Here is a 16,521-nt window from a genome sequence, read left to right on the forward strand (position 1 = left end):
CAGACATCAGGATGCAGTACATGGGATAATTCTGGAATTATGAGATTTAGCTCAGACCTTTATGGTTCCATCATAAGATAAACAGAGAGCTGTTATCAGCTGTCTAAAGAATGGAGGTGATAAAAATCTCCATTTTGCCAGAAGTCTGTCTGTTTCAAAAGAGGGGAGGGGAAGAGAAATACCTCTACAGTTGTATTAGGCTGGATATAGAAAGTATTAAAGAAAAAAAGTAGTTAAAGGTAGGAGAGAATTATTAAACATCAGTGAATTTTCTAGAATGGTTCAACCCACAAATATTTGAAAAGGTTCAGATTTCTTTATGGCCTGGAACAGTCTCCAGCTGTTGCCCAAACTGGGCGCCCAAGGAATATTTTAAGGACAGTGCACACCCGTAATCGTATTTCTGCAGAACACATTTTGCAGTCAAGTACTTAGTGAGCCAGAGGTAATGTCTTCTTAGTTAATAACTTGCCAAGAATTTTTTTCATGCACTTTTCTTGTTGCCTTCTAACTATGTCTCAGAGTTCCACAGCTCCACTGTGTATTGTGATTACCCAAATTGTATTATCATAAAGAACTTGGGTCCCAAAGCAGTTGAAAACTTGTGATTAAATTTTGAAAGTTGACTTTTAGATGTTTTAGGTAACTTTGGAGAATGGTCTTGGAGGTCCCAGTGCTTGTGTTTTAAAATACAGAGGCACAACAGTAAAGCCCTTTTCTGAAGGTTTAGTTGTAAGTTATCCATTATCTGCTATGATCTATAGTTTCAAGATTCCTTGACTTCCTAACCTTATGCTAGTCAGAGAATCAGTCTTGCTACTACTTGAATATAATGATCTCTGAAAATTAAAACTTGCAGTACTTTTTAGAAAAACAGTGAAATTCTAGCTACAGAAGTTTTTCCAAGGAAAGCTGCATGTTAAAAATAATGATTTTAGATTTAAAAATGTAAAAGGCTTACAGAATTAAAAACTTCACTTGTGTTTATATATTAGAAGCCACCACATCTTTTTTGTCCTACTAGGTTAAATGCTGTACAGTATTATGTGCAGGGACGAAACCAGGAACGTTTGGCTGAATGTTACTACATGCTAGAGGACTACCAAGGACTGGAGAATCTGGCTAACTCACTTCCAGAGAATCATAAATTGCTCTCTGTAAGCAAAAAGCACCTTTATTTTTCATTGTCTTATTTATACCCAATTATTTATTTAAAATTTCACATCTTGGGAGGGTTAAGGAACAGAGAAGGAATGCAGCATAGGACCTACTCACTTAAGCATAATGGTGTTACTGTGGTATTGATGTCCAGTATTACTGTTGTTTTCATACTCCATTATTCTTCCTTTCTCTTATTGTCTCAGTTCTCCAGAAAGGCCCAATTGTTCATCAGGTTTTATTGCCACATGGCTAAGTCATAATTTACTGTTTCTCTCCCCAAATTGTGGCATTTCTCTCTGAAATAGCTGTACTTCACTGAGAAGTCACTCACGGATGGACAGTTACTTTAGATTTCATTTTGTCATCTTGTTTACACTGTTGGTTGTTTTTTTTCCCTAAATCCTTCCTAGTTGCTATCCCTAACTTCTTGCATGGTAACACTAATGTACAATGAAAATTGAAGATACTCTCAAAGGAGAAAAAGTAGGTGGGATAGGGTGAATAGGATATATAGGTGTACAGGGTATAGCTGTGTATGTATAGCAGGATATGACCTACTATGTAATAGCTAATTTAAAGCTATGCTATGGTCGATTAATTCAAAATGCTTGAAAAATGCAAAACGTGCTCCTTTTATGCCATTTTCAGTAAAGCAAGACCTAGCACTTTCTTTTTTAACTTCACTGTAGTAGCGAAGTTTCATAAAATACTCTAAACAGTAAGAATACAATCCTTTTGGTATGATTTTATTGGAAAGAAAAATTTTTAAATAGCTTTTTTAAATTTAGAAGGAGTGTGTGAAAGTAGCACATTCACTGTTCTAAATATTTGCATCAGTGCATGATGCCTTCATAGGATCTATGAAGGAAACAACCCCTTCCCCAGCCTCTTGGAATTAAATTAAGCAATATAAGTACAGAATGTACTAAAAATGTAGAAGTGAATTTAACATGGTGCTGATGATTTTTGCAGGATATAGCTTATATGTTTGTACGAGTGGGGATGTGTGAACAAGCTGTGTCAGCCTTTCTGAAATGTAATCAACCAAAGGATGCAGTGGATACCTGTGTGCACCTCAACCAGGTAAAACAGCAGGAGATCATCTGCTTTACCAATACCAGTTTAACTGTGAGATTTCTATCCTAGTGCCCAGTTAAATACAAGTCCTTGTTAAGTGTCTGGAAGATTTGTCACAGTTTCTGGAAGATTTATACTTCAGGGTTAAGCCAGTTCTTCAAGATTAAGATTAGACTATTAGAGGGACAGTGCAAAGGCACGTGCAGGGTGTGCGGTCAGCATGCTCAGCATACAGACATTTGTAGCCTCTCTGGAGCTGGGCTGTGCTGCCTTCTGATGGAATGGGAGGACGACTGGAGGAGAGAGAGATGTCTGTTCAGGATGTTTTCCACATTCCCCTCCTTCTTTGTATAGATGCAAATGGATTTGTGACTGAGTGAGGATGTAGCTGGAAAAAGCTGATCTGAAAATTGATCTGTGTGTTTACATCTACAGCTGTTTCCTGGTATGACTTACTTATGCAAATGTTTGTGTCGACAGAAGTAAGAGAAAAACTGAGGATGGCTATGAGGAACTTGATGTATGGGAATGGCAGGACTGGCTAGAGCTGGCTTTATATCAACAATTTCTTAGTTTATGGATCTGAAGAGCTATTAGGTGTGAGATACAGCTAAGACTCTCAGTCCTGCCAAACTTTTAATCTGAGGAAAACACAGTAGCCAAACTGTTGAAGGTCAGGAAAATTTGCAGACAAAATGAGGTGTATAGAAGGATAAGTAAAGTGTTACTGTGTGCTTTAAGATTCTCGGCTGAAGTCTTCTTTTAGGCCTGCTTTTGAGAGTCTGGCTTTAGTAATATCAGAAGTGTTGAAATCCATGTGTCCAGCTATGAGCTGCATTGAAGTGATTTTGCAAAGCTTTTACCAAAGCAGAAGCAACTGTTTTGTATGTGGTTTTGGACAGAAGTCCAGCATTTGTTTCACAGGCCTGCTGCATCACATGATTGGCAATGATGTTAGCATTTGTATTCTCTTGCTTTTTATGTTAATTTTATAGTAGTCTGGTTCTAAATGGCAGTGAAATATTGCACACAAATGTATCAGTCTGTTCATGGATAACCAGCTTGTTCTGAGAATGTATTTGAATAAATTAGGTTAATAATTGTCTCCTTTCATTTCTAGTGGAATAAAGCTGTGGAGCTGGCTAAAAATCATAATATGAAAGAGATTGGATCCTTGTTAGCCAGATATGCAAGTCATTTGCTGGAAAAGAATAAAATCCTTGATGCTATAGAACTCTATCGTAAAGCCAATTATTTCTTTGAAGCTGCTAAGCTCATGTTCAAGGTATCACAGGTTTTATTTTTGTGTCAAGTGGCTGGCTTTTTGCACTAGCTCTTATTACTTCCATGCTACTTTTATTCTCTTGGAGTTATTTTAGTTTTAGCAATGTCTGTGCTATGAGCAGATGCCATTATACGGGATACTGCAAAGATGAATCCAATTCTCAGAGTTCAGGTATCTCTATAATAGTTACCCTTGATGTCCTCTGTAGCTAATGGAGAGGATACTTTTGGGATGTCATCATTTCGAGACTTTCACTTCAGTGTGAGATGAACTGCACCTCAGAAAAGGTCCTGTTGCTCTGCACTGCCTAGTAAAGAAGTATGGTAGACTGGCCTGGGCTGCCATGTTCACACTATTTTATGTGTTATGTGAGTTAGTTTTATCTCCTTTTTAAAAAAAATAGCAATGTCAATAACTTTAAGATGTTAAATTTTGGTATTTCTTCAATTAGTACCTTCAGTTAGAAATGGCTGTGGTGGGCTTCAAGATAGAGATGTTGCTTAGATTTGGGTTGGCTGCAGAGATTTCTGTACATAACTTAAAGTCTGTAAGAGTGATATGTAATTTTTACAGCAAATATATATAGCAGTGTATATATATAATATATGTTTCTTTCAAAAGCCATTCTTCTTTCCTGGGAAAACCACCAGACCATATTGAAAGCTATGTATGTGTTTAAAAATTGCTATTTTTTAGTTTATTTTTATACTAAGTCAATAGACTTATACATGGTTACACTGATTTATCCTTCATGAGAATCTGGCTTTATATACATGTTACCTAAATAAATATAGAATAATGTGCATACTTCACTTTGACATTTTCATTTATAGTTATATTTGCAATCTAAATTATTACATTTAAAGGCAGAATCATTTTTTGGCATGATTTCCTAGGTTTGAACAAGCATGCAATTGTCTAAGAGAATTAAATCCCTTTGTTTTGTTTTTTAAGATTGCAGATGAAGAGTCGAAGAAAAGGACAAAACCTTTGCGAGTTAAAAAGCTTTATGTGTTGTCAGCCTTACTTATGGAACAGTGCCATGAACAGATGCAAAATGCACAAAGGGGAAAAGTTAAAGAGAAAAGTTCAGAGGTAGTGTCTTTTTTTTTTCTTTCTGAATTCTGGTATGTGCTACCTAGAATAAAGCAAGCTATCTTCATGGGAGGCTATAATGTTTTTCTAATAACCCTTTTTCCTGCTAAGAACAAAGCTTTCCTTAAAGCAAGTCTTCCATGAAAACCTATTAAGTATTATTTTAAAACATTTAAATCATATATATTAATAGATATTTTTCTTCCCAAGTTTAATGTGTTTTTCTTAATATTTTCACTGTAACAATGAAAACCATACTAAGAAACTCCAGACTTTTTTTTTCCTGCAAGACTGTCACTTTCATGTCATTTAGGAGTAAGGATTGATCCCAAAGAGGGATCTCTGATTAGATTATCTTACCTTAATTTAGCAGGGAGATGGCTCCAGATATGAGGGAAACAAATGGAAGCATTTTTTTTTCTGCGCACATTCATCTTCATATGCCCAAATGAAATAGTTTGGACAAAGTTTTAAGAGCTCTGGTGTTGAAATGCAGTATTAATCCAAGTATGAACCAGTCTGCAGATGTGCACAAAATATATTTGTACACACGTATACAATATTTATCTTTGAAAATCTGCACCATATGTTGTGCCTGTGCTCTGTATAAAATGTCTGACAATGTTCACTTTAGGTCCATTTATATTTCCCCTAGTTAACACAGACAGTGGTGTAATCACCAAGTACAGAAAAGTTCTTTTCATGTATCCCCATTTCCTGCTGTATCTGTTTCATATAAAAATTACTTGTGATACTGCTTTGTTTTCAGAGTGCTTCAGCTTTGGCTGGTTTGCTGGAAGAAGATGTTCTTTCTTCAACTAATCGCTTTGCAGACAATGCTTGGCGAGGAGCTGAGGCTTACCATTTTTTCATACTTGCACAAAAACAGCTCTATAAAGGGTCTGTAGATGCAGCGCTTAAAACAGGTAGGACTTCATTTTTAACCCTGTAAAGAAGTTGCAGAAACTGTTCTAATTGCACAGCACCTGCACAGCACATAATTTCATTTACAGTTGGCACTTTTTTCCTCTTCTTAATAGATCCATGGAATTTAAACCAAAACCATATAATGAATTGAATATGGCTGCAGTCAATGTGGCTGGAAAGGACTTTCCTGAAGACAATGCAAATCTAATTTTCCAAATATTACCTGGTTAAATTGGTCAAGTTCTGTAGCTATTCTGTTGACTGTTTTGTTTCTTTCCTTAAATTCTAAGGCATACCTGAATTCACATCGGACCTCCCGGTAGAGCTTCATAAAAAATCTGTGGCAGTTAAGAGAAGCAAGTAGTGCTTTACACTTTATCCAAGTAATGAAGATCTATTTCAAAACCTTGTAACATCTTTAAACCAAAGCAACCAAACAAAATGAAGTGTTTCAAGAAGACACCTCAATTTCCCAGTCAAATCCCCTAATTTTATTTATTTTTAAAAAGCAGTGCTTCATAGTCATGTCAGTAAAAAGACTTTGGTTCACTTTGTCCAATTTGTAGGATTAATACTGTGTCCTAGTAGCAAATATTTCATACAGATGCTTGCAGTTCTCAGAAGACGTGTAATAATTTCCCTGGATTTCTTTTTTCTTCTTTTTTAGCTCTTCATTTGAGAGATTATGAAGACATTATCCCTGCAGTTGAAATCTATTCCCTTTTGGCACTCTGTGCATGTGCAAACAGAGCATTTGATACTTGCTCAAAAGCATTTGTTAAACTAGAATCCTTGGAAACTCTTAGGCCAGAGCAGAGGCAACAGTATGAAGATCTTGCTCTAGAGATATTCACGAGATACAGTCCAAAGTATAACACAAAGTCTGATCTGGATGATGTTCTTGAGAGGTGGGCTTATTTTTATATCATACTGTAATAATACTATCATTTTTTTCCTGCTGTTGGTCTTTATTTTGGGTTTTAGCAGGTTTTGTGTGTGACCAAGTTAATTAAATGCTTTGCTGCTTAAACCAAATATTGGGCAAGAACGATGCAGGTGTCAGCCACTTTGCAGAAAGGGTAATACAGCACTGTGTTGTTTGGGGAAATAGACACTGACTGCGTTCAGGAACTGGGCATAAAGATGTAACTTCACCTTAATTTGAAATGCAGGTGGACAGAGCACGGGAGTTTTAGGACTTCTGATACTGTGTCACATGACATTACTACTTTAATGTTACTGTTTGCATCACCATTGTGGTGTGAAGCAAATATCCACAAGTGAATGTTTAACCATTATTAACTAATAAGTCCCAGTGTTTTGTGAATTACCTAAATCTACATGGTGTGAGGATATGTCAAGTGAAAAAAATAGAGTAAGAAGGGCACATTTAAGGGGTAAGTCCTTGGAATGGCTATACCCACAACAGTGTCTTTGACATGTTTCCTGCTAACAGCATGGAATTTGTGAGTATGGAAATTGACTGTGAGTCAATTTTCTTATTAAAAAGGATTTTAACATGTCTTGTTTGATCCTACTGTGCAGCTGTACAGAATCTCACAAACAGCTGTCAAGTTGACTCGTCAGAGGAAGGAGCATAATAGTAGTGCAGGTGTCTAATCTGACCTTACCTTTATATGGCCTTCCCTGCTTCTCTTCATCTTTTGGATCTGCTGCTCCTGATTTGTTGACTGTATGGTTCTAGGGGTGGGCATTCTCTGGTGTGAAGATTTACGTATTTGGCTATGTGAACAGTGAAGTGTTACATGATTTAATAACTTCTAATTAACAGTTGGCACACCATGTTTTTATTCTTTCAGCTTTATTTACTCTCTTTTTTTTTTTTTTTTAAATAGTGGAGATGGGAAACTTCCTGTATGTGTTGCAACAGGAGACCCTATCCTGGAGTATCGATTCTGGATGTGCAGTGTATGTAAGCATTGTATGAAAGCCAGTGAAGCAGGCAATTATAAGTCCTGTCCTCTGTGCCACAGCACAGTATAGCTGAGGATAAAGGCCCACATATCCTCATTTATGACTCTTAAAAATAGCCTCTAAAACGTTACCAATGTACTATATTTTAAAATACAACTCAAGTACTGTATTGTAGCAGATAGTGCTGCTATTAGGGAAACATTAAAAAAACAACAAAACAGAAAACCCACAAGAGAAAGCTTTACTGGTTCCATTTATGTGAATAAACAACCACATTAATAGACTCCATTTTTGTTACACTTTAAAAAAAAATTTAAGGTAAAAGCATTATTTTCTAATTGTAGATTGAGCCTAGTTTTAAAACCATGTGAGTTGAATGTAGGTTCATATTAGTATGTTTTACTCTGAGCAGGCTCCATTTTTTTTGTCTCTGTAATTCCATAGAAGATTATTGGGTTTTCTCAGAATTCACAGTTTTGTGAAGGAAGTAATTCCTGAGTTGAAATAAAGCCACAATAGTTCTGATAATATTATTGTATACCTTTTTGTAAGAGTAATGATACTAGTATAGGTATGTTTGTGCTGGTTTCTTTTGCCAAGTGTATTTAAACCCACCACAGCAATAAAGGGCTTGAAAACACTCAGCAGTCAGTGCTGTCTGTCTGTATCCAGGTTCCTGAGCTTGGCTGACGTGATCTTCAACCAGTTAAGGAAACCTCTATGAACCTTCAAACTGGAATCTGGCAATTTTTTTCAAGTGGCTTGAGAGAGCAGCTGACATCTGTTGAACAGATATCAGGACCTGAATGGTCACCCTTGTTACACACAAAGGTCTAAGAAACGATGTCTTACTTAGAACTGCACTCTTCTGTGTTACTGCTGGATTTGAGCCTCTGCTCTGGAAGTGCTGCAGGTCCTCGCTGCACAGGGTGAGCTTTCCCCAGGACCAGCCACCATTTGGCTGTTTGGAAAGAGCCATGAGCTGTGACATTCATGCTGTGCGTTGGCACATTTCTGAGAGGAGAGTGTGACACCTCTTCTGCACTGTCTTTCAGGGCAAGTCATGTCTCTCACCTAAACTTAGGCCAGGAAAGGATAAACTCCATTTGCATAGAACCCCAGAGTTGTAGAACAGTTTGTGTTGGAAGGGACCTTAAAGATCATGTCGTTCCAAACCCTTTGCCCTGGGCAGGGACATCTTCCACTAGAGCAGGCTGCTCAAAGTCCCATCCAACCTAGGTTTGAACACTTCCAGGGATGGGGCAGCCACAGCTTCTCTGAGAAACTTGTTCAGTGCTTCACCAGCCTCACAGTAAAGAATTTCTTCCTTATGTCTAATCTAGACCAACTCTCCTTTAGATTAAAGCCATTCCCCTTTGTCCTGTCACTCTATGTCCTTGTAAAAGTCCCTTTCTGGTTCTCTTGGAGCCCCTTTAGGTACTGGAAGGTGCTATAAGGTCTCCCTGGAGCCTTCTGTTCTCCAGGCTGAACAGCCCCAGCTCTCTCAGCCTGTCTCCATAGGAGGGGTAATCCAGCCCTCGAAACGTCTTCATGGCCTCCTCTGGACCTGCTCCAGCAGATCCATGTCCTTCCTGTGCTGGGGGCCCCAGAGCTGGACACAGCCCTGCAGGTGGGGTCTCACAAGAGTGGAGCAGAGGGGCAGAATCACCTCCCCGGGCTGGTCACAGCTCTTCGATGCAGCCTAAGATACATTTTGTATCGAAAACACTGAAATACTGTATTTTGTGCGTATGTGTGTGTGTTCTAGTATTTGAGTTTGCTGTTCCATCCGAGCATCGTCCCTCCCCGGGCTGAGCCCGGTCCTGCAGCGGTGCCCGCGGGGGCAGCGCCCTCCGCCCGCCCTCCGCGGCTCCCCTTCCGTTCACGTCACGGGCCGATGGCGCAGGAGGCGGCGGAGCTGCTGGCGGCGGCGCGGGCCGAGCTGGCGGCGCGGCGGCTCTCGGCGGCCGAGGAGCTCTACAGCCGCTTCATCGCCCGCAGCCCCGCGGGGTAGGGCCGGGGCCGGGGCGTGGGGCGGGGGCGTGGGGCGGGTCCCCCGTAACGCCGCTCGCTCTGTGCCCGCAGCGCCCGCCGCGACCTCGCCACGGCCCTCAACGACCGCGGGCAGGTGCGGTACCTGCGCGTGGAGTTCGCCGCCGCCCTGCAGGATTACACGGCCGCCATCGAGTGCCAGCCCGGCTTCGAGGTGCCCTACTACAACCGGGGGCTGGTGCGCTACCGGCTGGGTACGACCCGGGGCAGGGCAGGGCGGCCCGGGCGCGACCGCCGCGTCCCGGGCGGGGGCACCTGCCTGGCACAGGGGCGGAGGGCGGTGTCACACCAGAGCCAGGCGGGACACGCTTTGTCAGGCAGTGACAGGACGTTCGGCTACGAGCCCGCCCCGTGTGTGCAGAGACCTCATCGCAGTCTACAACTTCCTCGTTAGAGGAAGAGGAGGGAAAGAACTGCTCCGTTCTCTTGGTGACCAGTGACAGGACCCGAGGGAATGGCCTGAAGTTATGTCAGGGGAGGTTTAGATATCAGAAAAAGGTTCTTCACCCAGAGGGTGATTGGGATCTGGAACAGGCTCCCCAAGGCAATGGTCACAAACCCAAGCCTGACAGAGTTCGAGGAGCGTTTGGAGAACACTCTCAGGCACGTGGTGTGATTCTTGGGGATGGTCCTGTGCGGGGCCAGGGTTTGGACTCTCTGATCCTTGTGGGTCCCTTCCAACTCAGCACATTCTGTGATTCTAGGTGTGCTGGTGTGTCATTGGAAATTATGCTATTCAGTGAAAAATAGGGGGAAAGGTGCAGTTTCAGTTCTGGAAAAGTCTGCATTGGGGTAAAAGAAGCCAGTTCCAAGCAGTGCCATTAAACCTGAGATAAAGCATCTTCCAAGCAGGTGTACCTCCAGAGAGCAGACTCTTCTCAACTTCCAGTTGGCTGCCAGACACTTCTGGGGAATTTCTTGCCCAGGCTTTGACTATACCATAAGAAGATGACACCTCTGTGCCTTTTGTTGGAGCTTGGCTGTTGCAAAGTCCAGACATAGATGCTGAGGGACTTAAGTGAGCACTAGGAGAATGGAGCCAGACCACAGGCACCATCTGGGAAGCTGTATGCCAGTGTGCCAGGTGTAAAGCAGCCTGACTGTTCGCATGGGCCTTTTGGCTCCTCTCCTGAATTAATAATGTGGCTGAATTGAGCATCAAGTCTGTTTTAGGTTCAAAAATAAACACTCTGGTTCTTGCTCTGAGACCCTTTGACTCCCACTTGGGCCTCTGGAGAATCCAAATGTAATGGGTCCAATAAGTCCAGCTGCTGGTTTTTGTTAGTGAAAGTACTAGGAGGTGTTCTTCAGTTGTGGTTTGAAAGATAATTATTTTCTTTCTTTCTTTCTTTCTTCCCCTTTTTTTTTTTTGGGACAGGAGACTTTGATGAGGCCATGCAAGATTTCAGGAAAGTATTAGAGTTAAATCCCCAGTTTGAAGATGCTGCATTGAGTCTAAAACAGGCTATTCTTGATAAAGAAGAAAAACAGAAGCGGGGATATTGAAAATAGAGCTAGTGGTGTGAAAATGTTCTGCTAAACATGATTTTTGTCATTGACGGATGAAACACGAGATCGTTTACATCTGTTATGACCTACTGAAGAAACCTCATTCTTGGATAAACAAGTTAAAAATGGATATGATTGCAGAATAAACTGTGTTTGGTTAGTGTTGAGGATAAGTATAACGTTGGATCTCTGTGAGGCATGAGTACAGATTTTGTACAGAAATACCTTGTAAAGATTTTGGAAGCTCAGTAGCAGCAAATGAAGCCTGTAGTTCTCTTACTAAAACTTCTTTATTCATTCACAGATTGTTTTAAACAGTCTTTCACAAGGAGGAAAAATCAAACTGCACAAAACATTTAAATACTTATGATTGGAGCTTGTGAGAAATACAATAATGATAGTGTTTGTCCACATAGAAATGTTACATTTTATTTAAGCCTGAAGTGCGATTGTTTGTTGTAAGGTGTTGTCCTTTAGATTCTCTATGGTATCTGAATTTCTTTTTCATTTCAGAGTGTTTCTGTCTTAAGAAGCACTTAAAAGAGGTAATGAGATCTGTACCTTGCTCAAGGAATGTGGTAGGAGAATTCAGTCCTTTGTTCGTTCATTCACTCCTGGGGTTAGTTTTACATTACCCTAACAGGTAGGAACAGAGCACACCTCTTTTTTGTAATCCTATTGTAAAAGTTTTGGCCAGATTAATAATTGAAAGAATAAAAATGAGCATGTACTTTTTATCTTATGATTGTCTGCAAAAAGCTTTTCTTAGAAAATATTCACAGGAGGAATTGTGGCTTTCTCATTCTTATTGAAGAGATCAATTACCTGAAAAATGCAGTGTTAAATCAGTCTGATGAAACTGGCTGTCAATACCCAGGCCACCTCATTTCTCATGTGGTAGGAGGGGCCATTACTGAAATCATCAGCAAGAAACACTCTTGCATGTTCATAGCAATACAAGTTCTAATAAAAGAAATACTCTCTTGATTGCCCACATAAGCATTAGGATTTTTTTTTTTAAAATAAAATTATTCCAGTGACATTTCTGCTTCTTGTGGCGAGTTCTTCTGTGGATGACCCCGAGCCTGCACAAGCACAGGGCTCACTGAAGATCGTGGGACCCTCTGGGTGAGTCAGTCTGGAGCCTGTGGACATCCTTCACAGCAGCCTCACCGAGATCACTTTCAGCCTTGGGATGACACAGCAATGTCAGCTACAATGAGCAAATTTGAGACAGGGATGAGAAAATGCTACATTTACCTCTCATGCTCCTGACAATTGACTGCAGCGATTTGAAGTTACATAAATACATCGCATGATAGCAGGATGTGACCATTTACAGTTTGGAAAGTAAGCAGTGGCCATTTTTTTCCCCCACAAAGTCTTAATTTTGGACTTTTCTGGATATATTAAGCACATGCATTGCTACCATTTATCTTAGACCTCTGTCTCCAAAAAACACAAACAATTTACTGACTTGGCACACTTTGTGCCACCTCAGTCTTAAAAAGTGAGAAGTCATACCAACTCTTGGTTGATGGTAAGTGGATGACCATGGATGACTGACCATGCCAAGAAAATTAAAAAGAACAGTTGAATATGACCTATGAAGTTTTACTGTGAGAGGAGAGATCACAGATGTGGTTCTGCACAAAACTCTTTAAATGACAGGATACAGATAAAAATCAAAATCGTGAATAAGTATTTTAGAAAACAAAGATGCTAGAGATAATATTCCAGCTTGTGGTGTTCTGTGAATATTTCTTAATTACTTCTTGTGCAATCATTGGCAGAGAAATATTGCACTGGGCTGGGAGTAATTCTGTTGCTGGGAGCAGTTCTGTCTTACGGTATTTCCTTGTCTCTCCTGTGAAAGGACAAACCTGTCATCGTGCATTTCAGCATAATTTGGAATTCTTTCAAAGTAGTTTTGGCCAGTAGGGTTTTCACATTTTCCTCTTTCATATGCACGCGAGTCACTTAGTTCTCTGCCTTTACATCACAATACTAATTTGGGTTTTCAGTCTGAAATTATTAAATAGTAGTATGTGGTGTTCTTTCACTCAGGCCTGTTGAAAGGGTATTAACCATCATTACTCATATAAAAAAACCCTAAAACTTGAAGAGGAGGATGTATATAGTCCTGCAAAGTTTCCTGTCTGTAATAGTTTAAGATTTACAAATCTAATGGAGAGTAATAAAATTCTTTTTATGCAATGTATTGTGAAATTTGTGCAACCTCTCAGCCTGTAAAAGGAGTAGGGTTGTGTGCTTTCGATGTTTCACAATGTGGAGGTGCTGTGGGTTTATGCCTCCACAGGGATTTAGGGGTTGCCTCTGCCTGAGAATTCCACACCCCTGTGGAGCGCTGGGGTCAGTCCCATCCCCTCCACTGCCCTTGTGAAGCATTTGCTGGTCAAAGTTGTGGGGCTGCACCAGTATCTCAAACAGATGGTTACTGTGAGTGTACACTGACTCTCTTTACTCCAGCCAGAAATGTTTCAGACATGAAACATGAAAAATTCTCTACTTTCCCAAGGTTTCCTACCTATAAACCTACTCCCCCAAAGCCCTTGACCCTTTCCTTCACACAGCCATCACTGGCAGCCCTTCGGTTTGTTTTGTTCCCCATAGCTGGGGCTAATTTGGCAATGTGTAACTGTTCCCACCTGGTGATTTACCTCTAAACTTACAAAAAATACATTATTTCCTTAATACATTACAGAATGACAAAGAATAACATCACTGCCTTACAGGACAAGGCAAAGAGTAACATCTTCACTCTTTTGCTTTTCTCTAAGACTTTATTTGTCTTACTGAAACACTACTTGTCACACAGCTTGCAGTGTTCCAAGGCCTTTCCCTTGCTTTTGCAGAAAGGTAGGAAAAGCTGACAGAATCCCAGGTTAGCGGGGCACAGAGCAGCATGAGAAGTGTTTCATATAGGTTTAGTGTGAGATGTGGCGTAGGGAACAAGGAGAGCCTTTCCAAAGGGAAAGCTGTGGCATGATGAGGGCATAGGGCTGGGTCCCCAAGCGGCCAGAATATGTTCCTCTTCCACGTGCCTTCCGAGTGAACAACCAAGGTAAGTCAGCATTAAAAGCCTGAAACTCTTTGACTGTTACAACTGAGGACTATAGCGCACTACCCTGTTCAGTAGGTGACCTGGTAAAAAGTGACTGGAGTGAAAGGTGCACTATTCAAATTTTGTGGGGAATGAATGCCTATGAATCAAACAGCTCTGCGGGTCGTGCTCTCTGTTGTCTACCAGAAGGGGAAGGATTCAGAAAGGCACCCTTACTAATAGAAGGATAATATCCAATATTCTTTTATGTTAGCAGATTACTGTGGATCTGCTGCATCCTTTTAATAAAGGCAGGGGCTGGACCATAAAACAGATTCAACCTCAGCCAGTGGCTTTCATGGATAATGGAAAGTCTAGCTGCTTTTTATAAAAAAAAAAAGAGATCCGGTCAAGGTGGAAGCCCCATCTGTCAGCATATTGTGATCATTTGAGTAGAACTCTAGTCTGTTTCCTAGATTTTACGTGTAGGATCCTGTGAGCCTGGAGAGATTGGATGCAGTCCAAAGCATTGCTTCCTACAGCTCATGATGATCAGATTTTTCATCATTTTTCATCATTCACATCTTTGTGTTGTTTGATGAACGTATGAAATGGACCTGAAGGATATCCTTGTCTCCCAGCAAGGAACATCTGGTCCAGCTCTGTCCCAGACATCACAACAGTAGGTTGCAACCTAACTCCTGTTACTGTGGAAAAAGCTGATCAGTGCTTTCCAGGCTGAGGACTCCCCATCTTGGGGGCTCTTGTGTGCTTCTGTGCATTTTAAATAACTACTTTGCCAATTCCTTTTCTCCACATTGTCTGAATAATGAAGGCTTGTTCAACTATAGTGGTATGGCCAGAGTGGTTCTCGAAAGCTAATCCAAGAAAGTCTTTAAGCCCGTAGGCCTGAAAACTGCAATCTAGGACAGGAGTTAGGTGCTGAAATTCTATCTGCAACATCTGAGAAGAGGGCATAATCGCAGAAAAACCTCGCTGCAGAGCAATACACCTGTACAACAGCATGGCTGAGGCATAACTTGGGAAAGACACTGTTTACCTCAAAGGTAAACAGTGAATTCCTAACTCTAACACACTGTGCGATTTAGTGTGAAAAACATCATCTACCTTGACAGCAACCAAGGCAGGAGGAAGAGACCAAGAATGTGGAATTGCTCTGGCTTGTCTGTGCAAAGTTGGAAATCTGAAATGCCTGTTGAAATGGGAATGCAGGTCTGTCTCCCCTTCTCCCTCTCTCTTTCAACACATCTGCAGGAGAAAGATCTCCTCATCTGTTGGATGGTGGAGGAATGGGTATGGAATGCTGCTGGACCCCTTCCTGGCTCTCCAGGGCAAAAGGGGAAGATCTGGGATATCCCACGTGCTGCAGACAAGTTTACCCAAATCTACTCTGCAAGGCTGTAGAGCAAGTGAACCTTAGTGATGCCACACCAGACCTGTCGCTTGTCTGTGTGGAACTAGGCAGTGTTCTGAGAGTGCTGAGAAAAGAAGGGCTAGCTTAGTCATTATTATTTTCCCTTCATTCCAGTTTAAAACTTTCTAAAGGACTACATTTTAGATTAACAGAAAGTTATCCTAAACTGATGAGTTTGTTACTGTTATTAAAAATAGGAAATGTGCTCTCCTGGCAAATGCTGGGAGCAGTAACTTGCTGGGCTCTGCAGTGTTGGCTGTGGACAGCAGAGTGCACTGCTCGTACAGCAGAGGCAGGCAGCACGCAGGCGGCTGCTGAGGGGTCTTGGGGTCTTGGCAGTGGCCGCAGGAGCTGGGCAAACCCACTGGAGACTGCAGAGGTGCGTGCTATCAGCTGGCATCGGCATCAGTGCACTTGCCCCTTCTTCACTGCTGTTAAACAGCTACACATGCTGCAGCCACACCTGCAGTTACAGTGTAGGCACATCCTGAGAGGTGGTCATGGGTCAGGTTTGTACTTGATCTCTAAAAAGTAATGATGAAGAAGAAAGGCTTTCTGTGTGCACAGAAAACAAAATGCCAGGTAAGTTGTCCGTTTCGCTCATATTAGAGCATCTATCTACTCCCATATTGTAGAGTTAGCCTTTTCCATACAGAGGCAGGTGGGAGGAAAATGAGGAACTAACAGGTTTCCAAGATTCTCAGGTCAATGTAATGATATAGACAAAAATCTGCATTAATGAGGAAAAAAAACATGTCATTGTGTTGCATGTGGAAGAAGCCCTGGCAGCAGGTTGCTTGGCTCTTTGAAGCCAGTGTTGGTACACCAGATGGTTGCTGTTCCACATTAGCAAGAAGATGTTCTGTGCTTACTTTGCTCTGATGTATTTTTATTTGACTTTTCAGATTTGCACTTTACATTCAGATGTGAGGATTGGCAGCCACTTTATGAAATATTACAAGAAGCAGCTGTAATCAGGGC

The 16,521-nt window shown here is 41.2% G+C and overlaps 2 protein-coding genes across 5 annotated transcripts in view; both read left to right on the forward strand.

The window, feature by feature from the left end:
* The window catches only part of WDR35 (WD repeat domain 35), a 43,788-nt gene extending 35,668 nt beyond the window's left edge, over positions 1-8,120 (forward strand). For 2 of the 3 annotated variants that reach the window (XM_027690213.1, XM_027690215.1), the window contains 8 exons: positions 1,025-1,157; positions 2,134-2,244; positions 3,359-3,523; positions 4,478-4,618; positions 5,388-5,544; positions 6,213-6,453; positions 7,402-7,582; positions 7,614-8,120. In XM_027690213.1, the coding sequence (XP_027546014.1) occupies positions 1,025-1,157; positions 2,134-2,244; positions 3,359-3,523; positions 4,478-4,618; positions 5,388-5,544; positions 6,213-6,453; positions 7,402-7,549 (1,096 nt within the window). In that variant the 3' untranslated portion in view covers positions 7,550-7,582; positions 7,614-8,120. Of the gene's footprint in view, positions 1-1,024; positions 1,158-2,133; positions 2,245-3,358; positions 3,524-4,477; positions 4,619-5,387; positions 5,545-6,212; positions 6,454-7,401; positions 7,584-7,613 lie in introns of all 3 variants that reach the window. The other variant, XM_027690214.1, reaches the window with a different exon arrangement.
* Positions 8,121-9,377: 1,257 nt separating this feature from the next.
* TTC32 (tetratricopeptide repeat domain 32) lies at positions 9,378-12,033 on the forward strand. Of its 2 annotated transcripts, XR_003535354.1 has the most exons (4): positions 9,378-9,490; positions 9,566-9,726; positions 10,385-10,535; positions 10,909-11,016. XR_003535354.1 is itself a non-coding variant. In XM_027690216.1 (3 exons), exons 1-3 carry the CDS (start codon positions 9,378-9,380, stop codon positions 11,036-11,038), a joined length of 402 nt encoding a protein of 133 aa, XP_027546017.1. In that variant the 3' UTR covers positions 11,039-12,033. The 2 variants fall into 2 exon arrangements, 1 of the variants encoding a protein (XP_027546017.1); XM_027690216.1 differs by lacking the exon at positions 10,385-10,535 and having other exon boundaries at positions 10,911-12,033.
* The last annotated feature ends 4,488 nt before the right edge of the window (positions 12,034-16,521 follow it).

Source organism: Neopelma chrysocephalum, unplaced genomic scaffold, assembly GCF_003984885.1.
Source record: "Neopelma chrysocephalum unplaced genomic scaffold, ASM398488v2 Primary Assembly neopelma1_80b, whole genome shotgun sequence".
NCBI lineage: Eukaryota > Metazoa > Chordata > Aves > Passeriformes > Pipridae > Neopelma > Neopelma chrysocephalum.